The 19281-nt window shown below is 45.5% G+C and overlaps 1 protein-coding gene across 1 annotated transcript in view; it reads right to left on the bottom strand.

Moving 5' to 3' along the window:
* The window catches only part of SPRED2 (sprouty related EVH1 domain containing 2), a 30903-nt gene extending 13505 nt beyond the window's left edge, over positions 1–17398 (bottom strand). Inside the window, exons 1-4 of the mRNA XM_021390225.1 lie at positions 17256–17398; positions 8546–8723; positions 7156–7324; positions 4673–4737 (exon numbers count right to left, since the gene is read on the bottom strand). Of these exons, the coding sequence (XP_021245900.1) occupies positions 4673–4737; positions 7156–7324; positions 8546–8723; positions 17256–17398 (555 nt within the window). The remainder of the gene's footprint in view (positions 1–4672; positions 4738–7155; positions 7325–8545; positions 8724–17255) is intronic.

The raw sequence follows: 19281 nt of genomic DNA, 5'->3' as shown, positions 1-19281 counted from the left end.
AGATGTGGCGCTGAGGGACGTGGGTTAGTGGGCATGGTGGGGATGGGTTGATGGTTGGACTTGATGACCTTAGTGGTCTTTTCCAACCTTAGTGATTCTACGATTCTATGTATTTTTTAATCTCAATTCGAATAGCTGTGCTTTACAATACCAGCCCCGAGTCCAGAGGACGTGGCTAGGAGTGCTGAACCCTTCAGTCATTTGTGCACTGCTAAGCAAGAATACCACAGGCAATGCCCCCTGGCCCTGTTGCTGTGACAGGTCCCCAGCTGCTCTGCTCAGACTTACGGAGCAATCAATGGTGCTTTGCTCGCAGTGACAACCTAAGCACTGCACCCCACCACTACCATCCAGAGCTCTGCTCTGCCAAAAGGAGCTTTTCCTTTCTGTTACTGTATCTTAGCCTCAAGAAAAAGGAAATCGCAGGCTCTTGCTGCTTCTCAATCCCCAAGTGCAACTCATGAAAGGAATAAATCTTGCAATTCAATGCTTCTCTATGCTCAGCAACATCATTTTCCGTGGAGGGGTAGGATGAGGGATGCTCCAGCCTCATAGAGAACTCAAAAATGCACAAGTATAGCCATCCAAAGTAACTGGGCTGGGTCTCTACGCATGTACTTTAAAGAAAATGAGCTACAGTCGTTCTTTAAAAGAACCATCTGAATATGAAACGACCAAGCCAGCAAGAAAAGTTAGATTTAGTGTTTATCTAACTAACGTAAATCTTATAAATTTTAATAGTGAGGCTGTAACACACTTGAGGCCCACATGGGAGATGAAAGTAGGGAAAAGGTTTCATGGAAAGGCAGCAGGGAGAAATCTGTTTTTTTAATTATGAAACCAGAAGAGATGTGAGGAGGGCTGTAACGTTAACATCTGCCACAACCCGTACCGCCAGCATCGTGTCTGTCCCAGCAATGAACGCCAGCAGCATCCAAGCTGTGGGACAAGCTTCCTGGCTCCAGCATCCCCGAGCAACAGGGGAACATCTTTGTGTTGAGGAAGGGGAGTGAGGGGTGTGGGATTGCCCTGAACACACGGCTTTGTGCGGAAATGAGTCTGGAGATTGTGGGTATGGATCTTAGTAGCAGAACGCTAGCTACCCACAGGAGAGAAAACAACGGGTAGACTTGATAGCAGCAAAGTGTGTCCACGTCTCCTGAGTGAAGGAGGAGAGCTCACCCGTTCTGCATCTGGGGAAAGGAGGCAAGCAAGCTTTTAGCCAGGATCCCGAAATCTGCAAGAGAAGCAGTGGATTGAATCTGGATGTCTATGAACCTAAGCCTGTAGCTCAGCCACGCTTTTCTAGATAGCACCTTCACCATCTGCAAAATTCTGTACGTCTCACTTTCAACAAGCATTATGATTTCTAAAATTACTGTTAATTACAGGAAGCAGCTATCATTGTAACATGATTGTGAAACTTAGCAAGGCTGGTTTTCTTTGTGTGCTTTTTTTTTATCCCATTCCTGTTAAGCCAAAAGAGGACTGTAGTCATTTTTAGGTTCCCAAAGTAGAACGGACACAGGAGCCATCGTTCCTCCTCCTGCCAGTGGGAGTCTTGTCTTCAGTACTAAAGCAGGCACAACACTGCCCATTTATCTGAAAAACACATGAGCGGCATTTCAGCTACACTGGCCATAGGGTTTCAAAATGAACATCTCTGCTTTTTGGATGGGTTGCTAAAAAGAGACTGTTTCAGGCACTCTGCAGACTCTGGAAGACATTGACCTTTCTTTCCTTGGACTCACTTCACATTTTTCACTTCATGGTCATGTGGGATTATTATCTGTAATTGAAAGTAAAAGTGTAGATTAAGGAAAAAATCTGCAGAAGAACTCAATTATACAGCAAATTCTGCAGCTGAGGAACGAGAGAATTATTCGATCCTTATTAAATGGTATTTGCGAAGCGAATGTTAATTAAAGAAGTCTGAAGATGCAGGCTCGATGGATGAAGACAAACAGACCAATCTCAGCCCGCTGCAAAGACAATGCTTCCCCCAGCAGAGACGGAGCGGATGGCTAGTCTTACTCAGATTGCATCTCTTGAGAGGACGATTTATAATGTACAAGACAGGAGAAATTTATTTGCTAACATATGGAAAACATTTATGGGCTCTACTGAGGATCTGGAATTAAAGAAACACAACTCCATATTGTTAACTTCTAAATGGAGATTTCAGTTTCGAAATTAGCGTTTTTTCCCCCAAAGTCAGCGACGTTTACTTCCATACACCTCAGCTTTCTGCTCTCTTAGGTAGGGCTGTCAGAACAGAGGGCTGTATTGATTTCTCTCGTCACTACAGGTCTAAAGCACAGCAGAGAGTTATCAAATGGCAGAGCCCCGTTTCTAAAGACACAACCCATGCTTCAGAGCGACCGCCAGGGAGGGCGTACCATAAAGGAGGGGCAGGGTACCGCTGCCCGAGCTGCGGCAGTGATCTGCAAAGCCCTTTTCAATTTTGGACCGCAGCGGTCGAACAGATTGCGACATCTTCAAGGAGAGGCAGGACCTTGCAGCAAGGACTGGAGGCAGCGGCGGCGGCCGGGATTTTCAGAGATGCGTAAATGAGTGCTTAAATGACTCAATCATGCAGATGCTTCTGAAAATTCTGCCGCACGCAGTCAAGTTTATTCATCCATGTGTGGGAGAGGGGGGAGGACTGTGAAGATTTTAATAACTACCTTAGGAAATAAAAAGAGCAAATGTACTTTCTCTTTAAAAAAGAGCAAAAAGCCAAACCCTAAAAATCTGTTGCTGTGGTTGGGGAAAAGCATTTACAAGGAGAGCTGTAATGAACGTTTTCTGGGCAAGGAGGACCAAATGAACCACCATATACAAGTTTAAAAGGAGCGTAAGGAAAGAATGAAACAGGAGGGTAAAAATAAGAAAACACAAAGCAAATCCCAGAAAAACGCTGCACATTAATTTCTTCCAGTCTAAAAGCACTACACACTTCAGTGTGTTATTTCTGGCTTATGCAGATCTCAGGCTCCACCATCATCTACCAGGATTCCCAGATAAATGGCAAGCCAAGAACTTCAAAGAACTTAAAGACTACCGTGAGATTCGGCCCAAGAAAGCCAAGATGCCGGGTGATGAGCACCCGGGTGATGCTGAGGGAAGAGCCTCAGCATTTTGGTGGAATGCAGGAGTTGGAGTGGGCTGGGTGCACGGTTCATCCAGACTTCCTGGACTTTCCCCCTGGTAACAAGCATCACCGGAGTTTAAAAATCAACATTAAGACTGGGTTCGTGGAGAAATACAGGAGCACTCCCAAGGTGTCAACTGGCAGGATTTTAGTAAAAAAAAGAAAAAAAAATCTCCTTTGCTGTTTCTGCAGGCTGCTTTTCACTGCTTTAACACGGAGCATTTCTGTGCCTAATCCAGCGAGAGCTGACACATGGATGCCCACGCAAGGCGTGTTTCAGGGACCATCGCCACTCCAACAAGCACAGGAGAGCCCCACTTTGGGGACAGAACAGCACAAATTGGTAAACCACCCTGGCTCCAGTGGGGCCTCCCCCAGCTCTGCGCCTATAAATCACCCCTGGCAGGTAGCTGGGAAGCAGCTGCTAATGATGGGTTTGCTGCCGAGCACAGGAAGTCACCTTTTAACCCTGCCTGCTGTTGTTTGCCTCCCCGAGCCATGACAAAAGGACAGGCCAGATGATGTGCCAGCAGCTGGGTCGGAGCACAGCACGGAGCCCAGTCCCACGCCAGCTGAGTTGGCCCTCAAAGCCACCTTTTGGCTGGCTGGCTGGCACTTCTCCCCATCCTCAGCCCTGCCCTGCTCTCCCTAGGTGCAGGGGGGTGTCCCAGAGAAGGACCTGAACGAGGACATCCCACCTGGCAGCCCACCCTTACCTGCACCACACAACGAGGGCATTTATCGCATAAGGAAGGGAGTTGTGAGTGGTGCCAGGTAAATAAGCGTAATAAAACAAAGTATTCATTGTGAGCGTGGGTTTTTTTCGGTCCATGGAATATCCGTGATCGGATTACAGTTTCATCTGACATATTAACTGCTTTTTCCCCCCTCCTCCTTTTTCAAGTGTTCAAGTGCAGCAGGGACAGTAGCCGCTCCTGTTTCAAAAAAGCTCCAAAACGCATTTCAGACATTACCACAAATTCAATATGAGCAACTCACTCCTCCTTCAGCCACCGCTGGTTGGGTAGCTGGCGTGCCAGCGTGCCTTCCTCCTGCTGTTTGAACTTTCTACCTTCACGTACGCACAGAATGCCTTCAAGGTTGACTTTTGTTCCCAATAATAAAGGCAATTTTTCAGAACTTCATTTCCTTGACTGCACACCTCAGAAGCAGCTACCTACTGTACTTTTATATGGAGAGGAATACACACCACTCAGTCCAAGGCATATTAAACTGGAGGGACACTATTCGCTTGCTTCCAGCCTTGACAACATCTGCTCTGCTCTGTCATGCTTTTCACATGGCGATGGAAGACCAAGAGAAACCCAATACTCTTGCAAAAGTTTACCTTCTGCAGGGTTTATGCTTCCATCAAATAAAACACACCCACTGAACAAACGTAATTAAAGCCGGAAACCAATCCCAGGTAATAAAACAAAAAAAGCCCTTAAACCTTTCAAACCTGACCGTGTAAAACCAGAGCACAAAGGAGAATGACCTCAAGGGAGATGCACTTACTGTGAAGACATCATCGTCACCGACCTCAGCCTCGTTTTGAAGCGTTGATGAGGAAGTAGTAGACCCTAAAAACAAACAGGTTTTTAAAAATACGGCATTTCCATGCAACTTTTTCAATTGTTATTATTACTAGGCTGGTGAATGCTTGGAGGCTAACAACTTTATTTGTTGGATAGATGTAAGAAAGGGGCTTTTTTAGAAAGAAAAGCCACCTGCTGTTAGCTGTGTTGGAAAGGTAAAATCTGAAAGTGTTTCTTGACATGTAACTACATGGCTGCCAATGCTAATTAACTCTGCTAAAAATAGCAGTCAGCATTTCCAGTTGCAGAAGGCTTTCATTTCTGAAGAACGGCAAAGCTACGCGCTAATCGGTGCTTAGGGCCAGACCCTCAGCTGTCAAGAAAACACGAGTTATTCCTCAAGAATGCTCTAAAATTAGGGCAGAAAAATTACTTTTTATTGAAAAACAAACCTAACTTTGAAAGGGAAGTTTTTGGTTGTTTCTTTTCTTCTTGTATTTAAGGAAGTCATTAAATACAGTAAACATCTTCTCTGCATCAGAGAATCATCTTTCCCCGTGTAAGTGATGCATTTGAAAGGAACTGAAGTTCATAAAACCATAAAAAAAGATTGAAATACTGGCAACTGCCTCAAAAAGTGGGAACTTGTATCCTATATCCCTGGTCCGGGATCTCTCATCCGACTCCATGGGTGCCCCCTCATTGAGATGCTTCATTATACTGGGTTGCAGCCATGTTGCATCCTAACTAGAATAATTAAACGCTTTGTAGCGCTTTTCAATCTGGAAAATTTTCCTAAATAATGTACTTTATATAATACTAAACTCCACCAGCCTTGGCTGCATTCTGTTGCATAATCATGAAGACGAGCAGTGCTAAGTGTGAAAGCCCACTTGAAGCACCAAGTAATGTGAAAACATTCAAGCAGTTTGCTACATTAGCTTTAAAGTTAAAAAAAATAGTAATATAAAAATTATAGACTCTCCTTACGAAGCTGCCCAGGATTACTGCACTTGTGCATGAAACTTACAGACTTTCAAAGCTACAGAAAATAATCTACTGGTTAAAGCAGTGATTTCATGAAGCGAAGCCTCAGATGCACAGTTTGCCCTGCTTAATATTACCTGCTGAATTTGATGAAGCAAACAAAAAGAATTAGCAAATGAAAGCCAAGGCCTGACACTGTGTGTGCACGTGCCAGTGATTGTTTTTCATTCAGAAAGCCTTATTTGGAAGTTAAGCAGGAGCACATTCATGAGGATCAGTCTGTGCTGTTAATGTGATAAATATAGAGTTGCTGATTTTGAAGTATCTGAGATGCAGAGGAACTTGATTTTAAATACTTCCACTGTAAAATGGATCAAAAAGAGAAGAATAGGAGTTACACGTACCGGCTGCATCTCCAAAATACTACTCAATACAACTGAGCTGAAATATCCCTTAAGTGTTGCTTGGCCATGTGTCATTTCTATAAAATGTCACTTTCGTGAATCAAAATGTTTCCTGGTTTTAGCAAGCAGGAAGAAAGCAGAGGGTCAGCCATGATTTGTTCAGCTCAACAAACAAACAGGAAAAAGAGAATGAACAGCAGTTAGAAGATCCTTCCTCAAACCAGGAAAGAGCCACGGAGGATTTACTCCCACCTTGTAGCTATCACTTGCATGGCAAAGCAAGGACAGGGCATCTAAAACCTGAAGCTGTTTTAGGGAACTAATGTCCTCAAAACACAAACCACTGAGAACGTCTGTACGCAAAAACACTAAGGTCACACAGGGTAAGAAGTACAATGTCTTCAGAGCACTGAGCCCCTACACAAAGTGGGATGGCGAAAAATCAGAGAATCAATCTTCACGTAAATAAAATCAAGTAGTATTGAGTTATAGTTGCATTATGACTGACTGCAGTGAGATGTGAAGAGGAAGAATTTATGACCTCTTCACAGCATGGGCAATTCAAATGCATTTTTAAAGAATTACAAAAAAAAACCCAACCAACAAACACAACAAAGTCTTCAAGCACGGCCATTCAGCCAAGCGGACACAGACAAAAGTAATTACTGCAAAAACAAAACAAAGTTTTAATTCAGCTCCGTGCAGGAATTCATCCTCTGATGATTTAACAAAGACTCAGTGTAAGTAGATTCGGCTACACACAAAGACGAGCCTGGGCTGTAGTTGTTGTCCCTTACACGAAACCAAAGCCTATCAAAAAAGCAGTCATAACCACACAACAGCTAACGGGTGAGATCCCGGCAGACCAGGCCAGACAGGATGAAAGAATACTTGGACTGAAATCTCTTCTCTCCTTAAGGGATGAAGAGACACAGCTCTCTGAAGTAAGCTTGCCTGGCACGCTTGGAAGCGCCAAAGAGACTTTCAAGCTCAAGGAATGATATTCAATCCCCGCATCTTCCCATCTCCTTGCTTTGAACACACTTCCTCAAGTTTCCACACGCCCTGGTACCTTCAATGAGGTCCTCGATGGCTTTCCTCACGCCTCTGTCAAAGGCTCGAGCATCGGCGGGGCTTTGAAAAGTGAGCCCGAACTTCCTGTTGTCCACTTTCCAGTGGTGGAAGGTCGGGTTCGCCTTGGTGTACACCAGGTCCTTCTTCACGAAGCACTCTAGCACCACCTGGGAGGAGAGGAGCAAAGTCACTTTTCCCATACCAAGGACACAGATGTCACCGCTTCAGCCTCAACCAGCGCCTTCCTCTCCCCAAAAGCAAGCCAAGTCATGATTCGTGCTATGCTGGTAGAGAGAACATCCTTCCCTACTAAATTATGACTAATAAACACCAGATCCTTTAATTGTTCTCATAAGGATCACACATTCATCTTTTTATTAGGCTCTGAGTAGGTACTTTTCGCTGGGGCAGATTTAGGAGGTGCTATTACACTCCCCCACTTTTCTTTCCTCCCTCATGCCCAGCCACAATGCTGTGCCAGAAACCATTTCTAGGGTGATGCTCAAAGAGAACAGATACAGCTTTGGAGTCTCACTCCGCTTCCCCAAAACCATAAGCATCACTTGAAATTAATGTAAAAAAGAAGCATCCTAGGCAAAACAGTAACGCAAAGGATGAGCTGCACTTTAAACAGCTTTAAAACACCAGAACTTTTGAAAGCAAGGCCATTTCCATCTCAAGTGATATATATATATTTTTTTTCCCAAGCACTCAGCTTCCTGAGCCCGTGTGGGGAGCCTATTTTTAAGCCAGCCCATCTCTTCCTAAGAGTGGATTTCAGAAGAATCGAATATATAAAAACGTGGTAACAAAATACAACAGCTAAACCAGACTCTGCAAATAGGGAAGAGGCTTTATTAATTTGCTTTGTATGGGAAAGTGTCTTTTTTTTTTCAGATAAACAGCTACCAGAAGAAACTGAGTGCGTCAATTCATAAGAGACAACTTGTCTTCATATTCTCACTCTGCTTGTTCGAACCTTGAGCAGCACGCAGCATAAATAATTCATTGCCATTTTTAAAGTCTTGCGCTGCATTACTCAGTGCAATGTGACTGGCTTCATGGATTCTTTACACTTCAATTCACTTCTCACATAGCCCTGCTAGATGTGAGAAAAATGCAGGCCCTTTCTCAAGGAATCAGAGGGGAGTTCTTTGCACACGGATGTCGAAAATGTACCTGCTCGTGGCAGCACGACGTCCGGATAGTGAGAGATGGCAACTCAACAGCCTTCTAGATGAGGATGGGATTGCTTCGTACAATCTGGCTCTATCTGTACATGCCTTTTTGATTTTTATTTTTTAAAACTTGCATAAGAACACAATAGCATCAGATACAGGATAATTCTCATTATAAGTACAGACAAAAGTTGAATTAGGTTCTATTACCAGTTTGTCTTTCTGCCTTTCACCATGGATTAGAAATCCACTTCTTCCATTGCCCTCTGGGTACGTGACCTTGCAGACGCCAACTCTACTGAGGCCGCCTCCTTCTTGCGGCAGCCATCCCCCACTGGAGTCATCTCGGGTCATAACCACAGCTTTGACTCGCACAATATAGCTGTCACTGCAATGGCAACAAAACAAAACAGAACCTTTTGTGAGCATCACACATTCTCATCAGGGTGTTTTTCTTGAGGGTGGTATTCAGGCAGCACCAATCCGATCGCAGTGCATTTGCAGAGTTTGTGGCCAAGATGGAAATGTGCCTCTGCAATGCATGGTCTTGAGTGCTCAAGACCCCCATAGGGAAGAGACCCACCAAATGACAAGGAACGGCTCCACTGAGTTTCCCAATGTCAACACAGACATCCAACAACCTGCGGTATGCCATTAAAGATGGGGACGAGGAGAGCAGGACAAGTCAAGTGGAGCCCCAAGGCTAACACCCACGTGGTAAGTGTTAGGGAATCGGTTCTCCATAGTGGTGGAAGAGCCTTGGAGCTCACGTAACCCAGGAACTCAAGGTAGCCAAGTGGAGCCTGGAAGATGGCCCTCAGAAATTCCCCCGTAACCAGGACAGCCTTGCAGTAAAATCACAAGTGTGGCTCCAGCTGGTACCTCAGATGGAAGGAAGCAGGAATCAGCTCAGGTCATCAGGACTGTGAGGACCATACCACGTCCTTAAAAAAGCTCCACCAGCTCTTTGAAGGGCTTTCAAAGGTAGTAGTACATCATAAACTCACCACAAAAATATTCTGGAAGAAAGAGCTCATCATGAAAGGTCACAGAGTCTCTACCATGGGGGCCTCTCCATCCACCTCCAGGCCCACAAGAGTGCTCATCAGGAGGAAAAAGCTCAACCTGTTCCCACATTTGGAGGACAGATCAGGAGATGCAAGGGGACATGCCTGGGGTCAACCTCCTGCAGCAGGGCCAATCTGGCAAAAAACACCCTTAAGTTTCCCCTTTGCCCATTTTATTTTATGGATGCTCCTTCCTTCTCGCTGGACCCACACAATGAAGGCTGCTAACCTCTCAGCGCAGCACACACATGCTTAAGTTTTATCTCTATTGCTCTGAGGACTTTGAACGGCCTGATAAAAAGCTTTTCAGCACACTCAGATACGCTACCTGCACTGCAGTTGGCACGTGCCAGGCACTCTCAGAACCAAGAAACAAAGTTTTTAACAATATTTTTGATCTGAGTCCTCAAAGCAGTGTTCTGGTACAGGAAATGAGGTAAGTGTGCTGATAAAGGTATCCAGTTACCTTTGTATTTTCTAGACTTCATCCATGGCAACTTCAATCCCTTGGCTTCCTGATGCTCAGAATTGAGCAAAATATTCCAGCTGATTTCCTACTGTGTAAAAACTGAGCTGCTTCCATCCAGGATAACTTGTGTTCTCTTCTTCCGTGTACCCTTCCCATATGGTCTATACAGATAAAGAACAAAGAAAACCAGCCATGCCTTTCTGTCTCAACCATCTCCTGTTTTCCAAGGCTCGGTTTTGGTCATGTTTTTACACTGATTCCTCAGACTTCTGGAGAAGTCCCATTTAATTTCAAGCTTTCTTCTGAGGTCAAAGGCTGTAGATACAACCCTCCTCCCCATCTTCCTGCAAAAGCCATCCAGACAAACTGCTGCTCCTCCAACCAGGCTTGAAAACTGCCACCTGCAATGCAGCTTTCTGTGTCATTTACTACTCCTATGGGAGCCTCTGGCTGTCCCAGAAGTAATGCTGTCTTTGGTTACTTTGCTGCAGAAACCATTCATTTAAAGGAAAAATCAAGAAATCACGAGTTGCTTAGTACTTTGTAATTTCAACCAATTATTTGCACTTCCATGACCTCTGAGTGATTCCTCTATGCTCACAGTTATTTTTGCATACTGGTGGATGCCTACATGTACAACTTAGGTGCTCTGACCTAAACGCTGCCTGTTATAACCACACTGCGGTGGGGCACTGAGCCATCAGCTTTTCATTTTCCCATCCAGGCTAATACCACGACCTACGGCTCTTTTACAGTCTCTGGCAATAAGACCACCAATTTTACCCATGTACTCAACATCCGCGTTGCCAGATACGACACCAATTAGGGGTCACAGTAAGCATTCTGTTAACTCAAATGACAAATTAATTCTTTGAGTGGCATTTTCTGGAAGTCAGTGTGGCCGGGCTGCTCCTGTTACGCTCAGCCAGTGACAGCCCCTGAACCCAGTTCAGGCTTTTGGGATCACTAAAGAGAGGTTCTGGACCAGGCTTTCCCTATGGCCAGAACATCCTCATGACGACAGAAGGCCAGGGACTGGGGGTCAAGGGTAGGGAAACAAGCTGGAACGGCAATTCTTTTGACCCAAACAGAGCAATTGAGTAGTTTGTTTTAACAGAAAGTGGACATATTGACACTGCAGAATCACTGCTTGCTTTCCAAGAATAGGTGGTGGGAGATGAAGGAACAAGATTTTGATGTGAGAGGAGTATTAGAATTTCACTCTTTTCCTCATTACATGCTGTCTGTTACCCCTAGATACCTGAAGTACCATATATACCATTCTCCCACTTCCTATCAAGCAAGGAAAGCTAGTTTCCATCCCTCATCACAGCAAGAAGACCTCTGCTCCCTTATTAGAAAAGGACCTTGTCCTGCAGTAGGGTTCACCTTTGGCAAGGTAAGCAGGGTGCAGCTCTGGTTCCATTCATATAATCGCTTGGCACACTCTCCTGTGGGATCAAGTTATTGGTGATGCTGTAATGCCTTGGGAGCCTGGACCCACTCTTACTGGGCTCCAGCCACAGATGCACATTTCCCAACCCATGATCGATGCCAAGGGACTTAGGAAAATATAAGAAAGAAAGGAAAAGCAAAGGTTAGGGCTTGACAGCGTGGTGCAGTCACTAGACCAGGACTCAGAAGCTGCACATTGAATTTTCAAGGCTTCTCTCAATCCAAAATCTTGTCTGCAGTTTCCATCCCTAAGCCTAGAATAGGCAAGGCTCCTTTCCCTCATACCAGTGTTGATAAGTGCTTGGGAGGTATTCAAATATTTCAGGTCCATATATGGACCTTGCTTCCTTCACATAGAAGCTGTTTATTTTCCTTGTGATTTAACTTTATGTGAATGTACCAAAGCTCTGACTACTTGCAAGCCATCAACCTGCAAACCCCATGGGCACCTTGCTGGCTTGGAGCATCATGAAGCCAAGCAATCACGCTGAAGCCTGCCCCATGCACTTTTAGATGACAGCTGGGCAATTCAGCTATTCCAAAATGTGCAGTAACAAGGTGGGTGAAAATATTTGGTTTGTTTCTGTTAATGACATACTGACTGTCACTAGGGTTAGATAACGCACGTCTTTCACATAGTTAGAAACAAAACAGATAAAAATCCAGCAGTAGCCTTAGTTCCCCTCATTTTATTGGCTTCTAAAATTTTAAGATGGTTATAATTGTCTGGTTTATGGCCTGCATGCTACGCCTTTCAGGCAAACTATTCTTAATTATGCTCTTAAATGGAGTCCTTTGCTATCTTAACCTTACAGATTTGTCTTCAGCAGCGTTAAGAGCTGCAGAGGAAAGCATCTGCGGCTCATCCAGCTGCATGGCAGCCGGCCAGCTGCTGCTGGGGCTGTCTCAGGTTGTTGGACGGCCCCACCCAGAACAAAAACCATAATGAACCCGGGGAGGAAAGGTAGTGCAGCAGGCCACGTGCTGCTTTTATTGGAAGGGAAGGGGAACCCTTTAAAAATTATAGCCTGTGGGTGTGCATATGTATGTAGAAAAATATATTTTCAAAAGTGTAATTGCTGTTCTGAAGGATACGGAGAATTCTCCTAAACATGAAGTGACTGAATGATTATTTTTGTGATAACTGAAGCACAGCTGCTTTATCTATAGCCTAACTTTAACAAAGCATTCAGGCGTCTAAGAGACTGACTACAGAGACAGGGGACAGCAGTGCTTTCCTGCAGCATGCCAGAACTGCATGGTGCAGTGCAGCCAGCACTGTCTATCGCAGCCCACGGTACTTAAACAACCGCACTGCAGCAAGGCCTATGGGGAAAAAGCCACGAGCCTCGTTAAACATCTGGCCTTGACCCAGTGGCAAATAACTCCTTTGTCTGGTGAGTGGGAAACTGCACCCATCAAGAACGAGGATGGAAAACAAGATGTTCGGGCCTAGCCTTCTCCTACGAGCAATTCCAAACACCTGCCGTAATTTAATAGCATATTTTTTCAGAAGGTGACAATTCTTCTCTAGCAAGGCTAGTCAAACAGAGCACAAACTCACAAACTTCCATACAATTACAAAGGTTGGAAAAGACCTCCAAGACCATCAAGTCCAACCATCAACCCATCACCACCATGCCCAATAAACCTGAGACATGACGGTACTCCCACTGGGGTGGCAGCATGAGTTGGTCACCATGCTTGAACAAAGGAAGAGTCAACCAGGTTGAAGGAACATCTCCATTGATGAGGCGAAAAACTTAATTACTCAATGGATCTCATCGCCACAAGATTTTCCGAGGCCAACTACAGGCATGTATTTGAGGAATATAATCTCTCAAATTCCATGCCATGCCTCCTTAAGTTGCCTCAGTACTTTCTCCCCTCTTGACCTTCCAGCTCACAAGGCTAGGAGAGCTTCATATCTCAAGCAGAAAGGTAACCAACACACATCGAAGGTCCAACCTGATATTTATTTTCCTCACCCACTGCCTTCATTTCTAGTTCCCATTCATGTTCCTACAGCAGACCATGCAGACACAAAGCCACCGTCATGGTCCCTATCCTCCTCCATCCTGTCATCACCACGGGCAGACATTCCACCAGAGAGCTCAGGTACGGCCCTACTGCTGGATAGATATCAGCACGCTGCGAGCAGCAGTGGCATTGAGCTCTCTACCACCAAACAAGCACTGAACGAGTTTCAAAATTCAAAACTCTTGTCTTTAACACTTCCACATTCCCACCAATTCTCATGCAAATGGGGTGCCACCTATCTCACCATAACAAACTACCATTTTTGGAGCTCTATCTTCTTGATCTAAAGCTTGCTTTGTTCTTGAACCTTCTAGCAAGGATGAAATAGCCACAGACTACAACTGGTATTTTCCTCTCAAAACCATAAGGCAAATCTTTGTCAGAAAAAAGAGCATTTTCAGTGCACAGAGCTACAGCAAAATAAAGTTTGATATTTCAATACTGTTTAGATTTCCTGCAGGTCTGATACTTTTTCATTAAAATATCAGCAAGAAACAATGCCATCTGTGCCATTTTGACCAAATCCAACGTTAAAATGGAACCTGTATAAAAGTCATGGAAAAGCTCCCCCGTTTCAATACAAGGTTATCCATCTCACCAGGACAGGATTTGACCATGTGTATCCAGAAAGTTTTCCTTGTGCTCCTCACTGCATCACATCAGGACCGCAGCACCACTGCAGAACTCATCTCCAGTACAACAAACTTGTACCGTTTTTTCCCGATGTTCAAATCCAGTGCTGACAGAATAAAAAGTTGCTCTGAGATATTTTTCTTTCCATCTCAAAGTAAGAACAGGAGATGAATCAAACCGATCTCAGCACACCTCACTCCAGCACTGCTTGCCCAGTCCTGCAGCACACACGTCCTGCGGCATTTTACCTTACAGTACTATTAAGCTCACAGTCTCTCCTTCAGGACATTTCTCTCTCTAAACAAGATGAGAAAACTTCACTGGGATTTAATACTGCCATTCAGCTTCCCTCTGAAACCAGAAAGGGCTGTTCTTTTCCAACACCATGTGCTATGACAACTCACACCTACAGCAAAGCTGCTGAACCTAGCTCGGAAGCATACTTGGCTTGTATGCTGATCCACCATTTCAGGAAAAGAAAAAAGAAAATACAAAAAAGAGGAAGAAGGATCATATCAATTCTGAGCGTATCGCTAGCCACAGCAGCGCCCTGTGCTGCAGGCAGCAAGGCAGGAGGAGGAGGGGGAAAATCCTACCCTAAAAGAAGCAGGATTTGGAAATCACCGCCAGCCAGGACAGGGAAGTTACACGACACACACAGTGCTATGCGCACATCCCATTAAGCACTCTTGGTATTACGTGACTTTATTCAATGCTGAGGGCACCTCCTGATTGGACTTCTTGCTCTTTACTGCCTTTCTGGGTCTCCATAAAGGCAGAATAAAGACTGGCCGCATTCGGGCTGAGGCCCTGGTTTGCTTCCAGCCCTGCAGCACAGCTAAAAAGCTCATAAAAACCTTCCTAGTAAAGACTAATAACGGTTTTGTTTGTTTGTCTTCAGAGGGAAAAGGACTTCTGGAAAACCAAGACACCTGCAACACCCCAACCACCCACCTCCGCGCTTCCCTCCAGCAACAAGGCAGCAGCCAACAAAGCAGCCCTTTCACTGCGACCCTTGTTCAGCACTGAAGTGGGACTTCATTTAGCTTACGAGAAACAGCTCCATCCTGCTTGGGGGGACCAGGACCACTGCAAACCGAGACCTGGCCCTTGGCTCCGCACCTCCCAGAGGGCTCCAGAAACTCACACGCAGGCTTTTGTTTTGGCGGTGAAACCTTCCAACGAGCGAACAGCACTCCTGAGCTGGGGGAAACCTTCCCCAAATCCCCACAGCTCTCTTTCCCAATGGATTACTGAACAACCCTCAGCTTTGTAGGGCAGCAATTGCAAATTTCCCTTCAAAATCGTTCAAAAGATCAGCCAGACATTACAGATGCCCATGGCAGTAGCTCTTGGAAAGTTGTAAGGAAGAGAAAGACAAGAAAAATCACTTTGTTAAGGTAACTCATTGGAATAATTTACCCTGTGGCACACTGAACAGGCGTGCAGCATGCGCAAAAGCTGCACACCCAAGTCCTTCTCCTTTCATGCAAGGGTACAAAACATTAACAGATTCCAAGTAAAGCTAATTAGTATTATCATTTACTGTAATGAGAAAGGAAGTTATTGCATGACAGATGGTATTTGTTTCATATCACATGCAAGATAAGCAAAAAGCACATAGGAGTCCGACCAGCCAAACAGGTAGTTGCAGGAGATCTGTATCCTGCAAAGAGTTTTTTAAGCCACAATCAATCAATTTCTATCTTGATTTTTTTTCTAGAATGTACTGATCATAAACACCACTACACCCATCCTACATTAGGTAACGAATGATATTTAGTAAATACAACAAATAAAACTAACAAGAGCAGCAACTGTATTCCACCTAAGTTTTATCGCACCCCTTATTCTATAAAATAAGACTAGAGTTTTGATACTGCTCCCCTAAAGCCCCAGAGGAATGCCACTGACCAACCTATTTGACTGATGTACAAGACCACACCACCTCCAAATGACCCTGTTCCCCTGCCATGCCACAGCATGCTGTGACAGCAGTGGTGACGCCAACTGTGTCATCCTGCTCCTCCTCGTGCCAGCACGTTTCACACATTAAGTGACACCAGCCCCAGCGCTGCCACATCACTGTGTGAGTGGCAGTAATGCTATCCACGCTTACCTCTAGCCAAGGAACCAATGATAGTCCAGAATATAAAAACAGGTGATTATGTTTACACGAGGAAAAGGAAAAAACACTCCCAAAAAACTCAAAATCCTTGACCTTCCTATACAATCTGCATTTTTCCCCCCACTTTCCTCCATTTTGATGATCAGAGCCCTCTCAGTGACACGTATGACCCCTACAAAGGCTGATGGGTGACAGCATCTTGCAAATGTAAAACAAACAAGCAAATTTCTTCATTCAATTCAAGCTGAATCTATTGCACAAAAAGTGCGTGTGAAGAGTAAGCAGGATGTGTCCTTTAAATCTAAAGCTTCCTTTTTTTTTTTACCTCTTGCTATGTAAATACATTAATAAAAAGACATTAATGACATAAATTCATTCCATTAATTATGGAATCAATCAATCACAGACTCAATCATAGAATGACTTAGGTTACAGAAGACCTTAAAGCCCACGCAGCCCCAACCCCTGCCGTGGGCTGGCTGCCCCCCACCAGCTCAGGCTGCCCAGGGCCCATCCAACCTGGCCTTGGGCACCTCCAGGGATGGGGCACCCACAGCTCTGGGCAGCAGTGCCAGCACCTCACTGCCCACTGAGTAAAGAACTTTTTCCTGACATCTAACCTAAATCTCCTCTCTTTTTGTTTAAAGCCATTCCCCCTTGTCCTGTCACTATCAGGCTGTGTAAGAAGTCTGTCCTCCTCCCGCTTGTAAGCTTCCTGCTATAAGCTTAACTATAAGCATGCACACCCAGCTTGCCTTGCACGTCTTTTTAGTCCCCCCTGCCCCATAAACATCCGTGGAGAGAGGCAGCAAGCAAGGGAAGTGGCTTCCCTAGCAGTAACCGTTTCCTTCTCGATAACTAATGTGCATTAACCATTAGCCCTGCAAAAATGATACAGATCCACAGGAGCAAGCCTGCACTCCACAGAAGCTGTACATATCCACTGACAAACCACACGCTGATCTAGAAATGATTCAGGAGGCAGATGGGAGGAGGAGGAGGAGGAGGAGGAGAAAGAAGAAAAAAGATCTGAAAAAGCAACGAGGTGCCACGAGAGAACGCACAGACCTGCCGGGGGATGCCATTTCCTCTACATCTTGCCCCCGGGTCGCTGCATTTCACCATTACCACGGAGCCCAGCTGGAGGCTGCCGGGTGGCTTCCCCCGCATGATTCAGCCTCCTCGCTCTCTGCCTCCCGGACAGATGTGCAGGGCCGTGCCGGCTGATTCATCCCCCAGCCATCCCGCGCCCTACGGTCCCGCTGCACCATTACTCACTGGCAACATCCTCCTGCTCGCAGCACGCAGGCTGGCCAAAGATCCCTGCTTCCCCACCCCGGTGATAGGCTACGAGATATAATAATAATAAAAAATAAATAAATCAAACAATGGCGATATAGCTGTCATAAAGTAATAAGAGCAGCCAGGGCTGTCACAAGTCACGCCAGACCCTGGGGCACGTCACTGACGCCTCCAGAATAGCAAACAGGTCCAAAGTCAAGCGCAGGTGCCACCCTAGCCATGCTTTATACCCCAAAAGCTTCTTCAGAGGGCTGGGGCCAGCCCCGTGGAAGCTTTTGGGGAGCTCACCCAGTGCCCCCCAAGTTTTGCTGCCATCCTTGAATTTTCTCTATGTTTCAGAGCAAGAAATGTTGCTCAAGAATTGCCTCAGCACAAGCGGGATGGGTAAAAATTGGGACACTGAGGTTCTGAAATGAGCTTTGAAAAATACTCGCCTGATTTCTGAACTAATCTACCCTAACCCTAATCCCAGCACAAGAAGGATGCGGAGCTGTTGGAGGGAGCCCTGGGCAGCCTGACCTAGTGGCTGGAAACCCTGCCCATGGCAGGGATGTTGGAACTAGGTGATCTTTAAGGTCCTTCCAACCCAAGCCATTCTATGACTCTATGAACTCACTGTGCTCCTCTCCCAGCTCTGTAGCAGTGCTGCTGTTACCCTCAGATGCTCCATGCAGCAAACACCAGCTCTGTCCTCAGCTGCCTCCAGCCAGAATTCAGCATATGAGCTCAAAGCGAGTCAGCCAGAAAAAGAATTAAACAAAGATGCCTTACCCATTCTGCTGCAAGCCCAGTTTCTGAAGTTTTTCTCTCGAGGGACAAGGGAGGATGAAATTAGCCTCTCAGTGTAAGACAAAATTATCTTACAATAAACCATGTTGTAATCATGTTTTTGAAACAGCAGATTAAGTACTGACATTTCCATGGTATTTGCCCATTTTCTTGCCTTCCTACTTTATTTTTTTTAAGAGATCCTCTTAAAAACTCACAATGCATTATGGGGTCAAGCCACGACTTGAGTTTTCTCTGCAAAGTCACTTGTATGCTGTAGTGTATGGATCAGGGGTAAGAAGGGAGAAACGCTGTGAAATTACAACACATGGAAAAGCTCCCTGTTATCAACAAGACAGCATGCTTGACTCGTAGCTACAACCAGCCCTGGCACCTGGCATTCCCTCTGCACAAAGTAAGTGCAACAGACCAGAAGCAGCAGCACCTAATTCAGTTCCCTTTGAGCTCAATTCCCAAGAGCCTCCTCCAAAAGGAAGCCAATATCAAGTCACAAGATGTTTGTAAGCATAATCTGAATCACTGGCTGGCTTCTCGCTTCTGCAAGGATTCTTTATACTTGAGGCTGAGCTAACAAACCTTGGATCCAAGTGTGTCAATGCTGGTGCGCTTTTTTGCTTCTTCCTTTTCCCTTGAGTTCCACGCTCTCCAAGACCACCTCAGCACGCCTATTGCTGCTATCTCAGTGCTACAGTGAAATATCTCCAGTGCTTCTGTGCATTTCCTGGCTTGGACCAGTGAGCAACTGCTCTGATACAGGAACATTTTCCCCAGTTTCGAGCGCGATGCACGCTGCCGCAGGCTTCTGCTGTTAGCAAACATTGCAACCAGAGAGCCAGCGAGGCTGTGGATCTGCTTCCTGCTGCCTCCTGGCCAACTGTGAGCACAGTTCAAAGAGCTGAGACCATGCTCGGAGCAAGAGGAGCTGCTAGAGAAGCCGCAATTTGGAGGATGAAATCCCCTTGGCCTGCCTGAGCCGGTCCTAACAGCCTGACCTTCAGCAGCACAGAGTCAGCGCAGCACACAGGACCAAGCCCCAGCAACTCACGAACCCAGCAAGAAGCTG

This window comes from Numida meleagris, chromosome 3 (genome assembly GCF_002078875.1).
Source record: "Numida meleagris isolate 19003 breed g44 Domestic line chromosome 3, NumMel1.0, whole genome shotgun sequence".
NCBI lineage: Eukaryota > Metazoa > Chordata > Aves > Galliformes > Numididae > Numida > Numida meleagris.
Note: the sequence above shows the minus strand (reverse complement) of the source record. Positions and strands in the feature narration are given on the sequence as shown.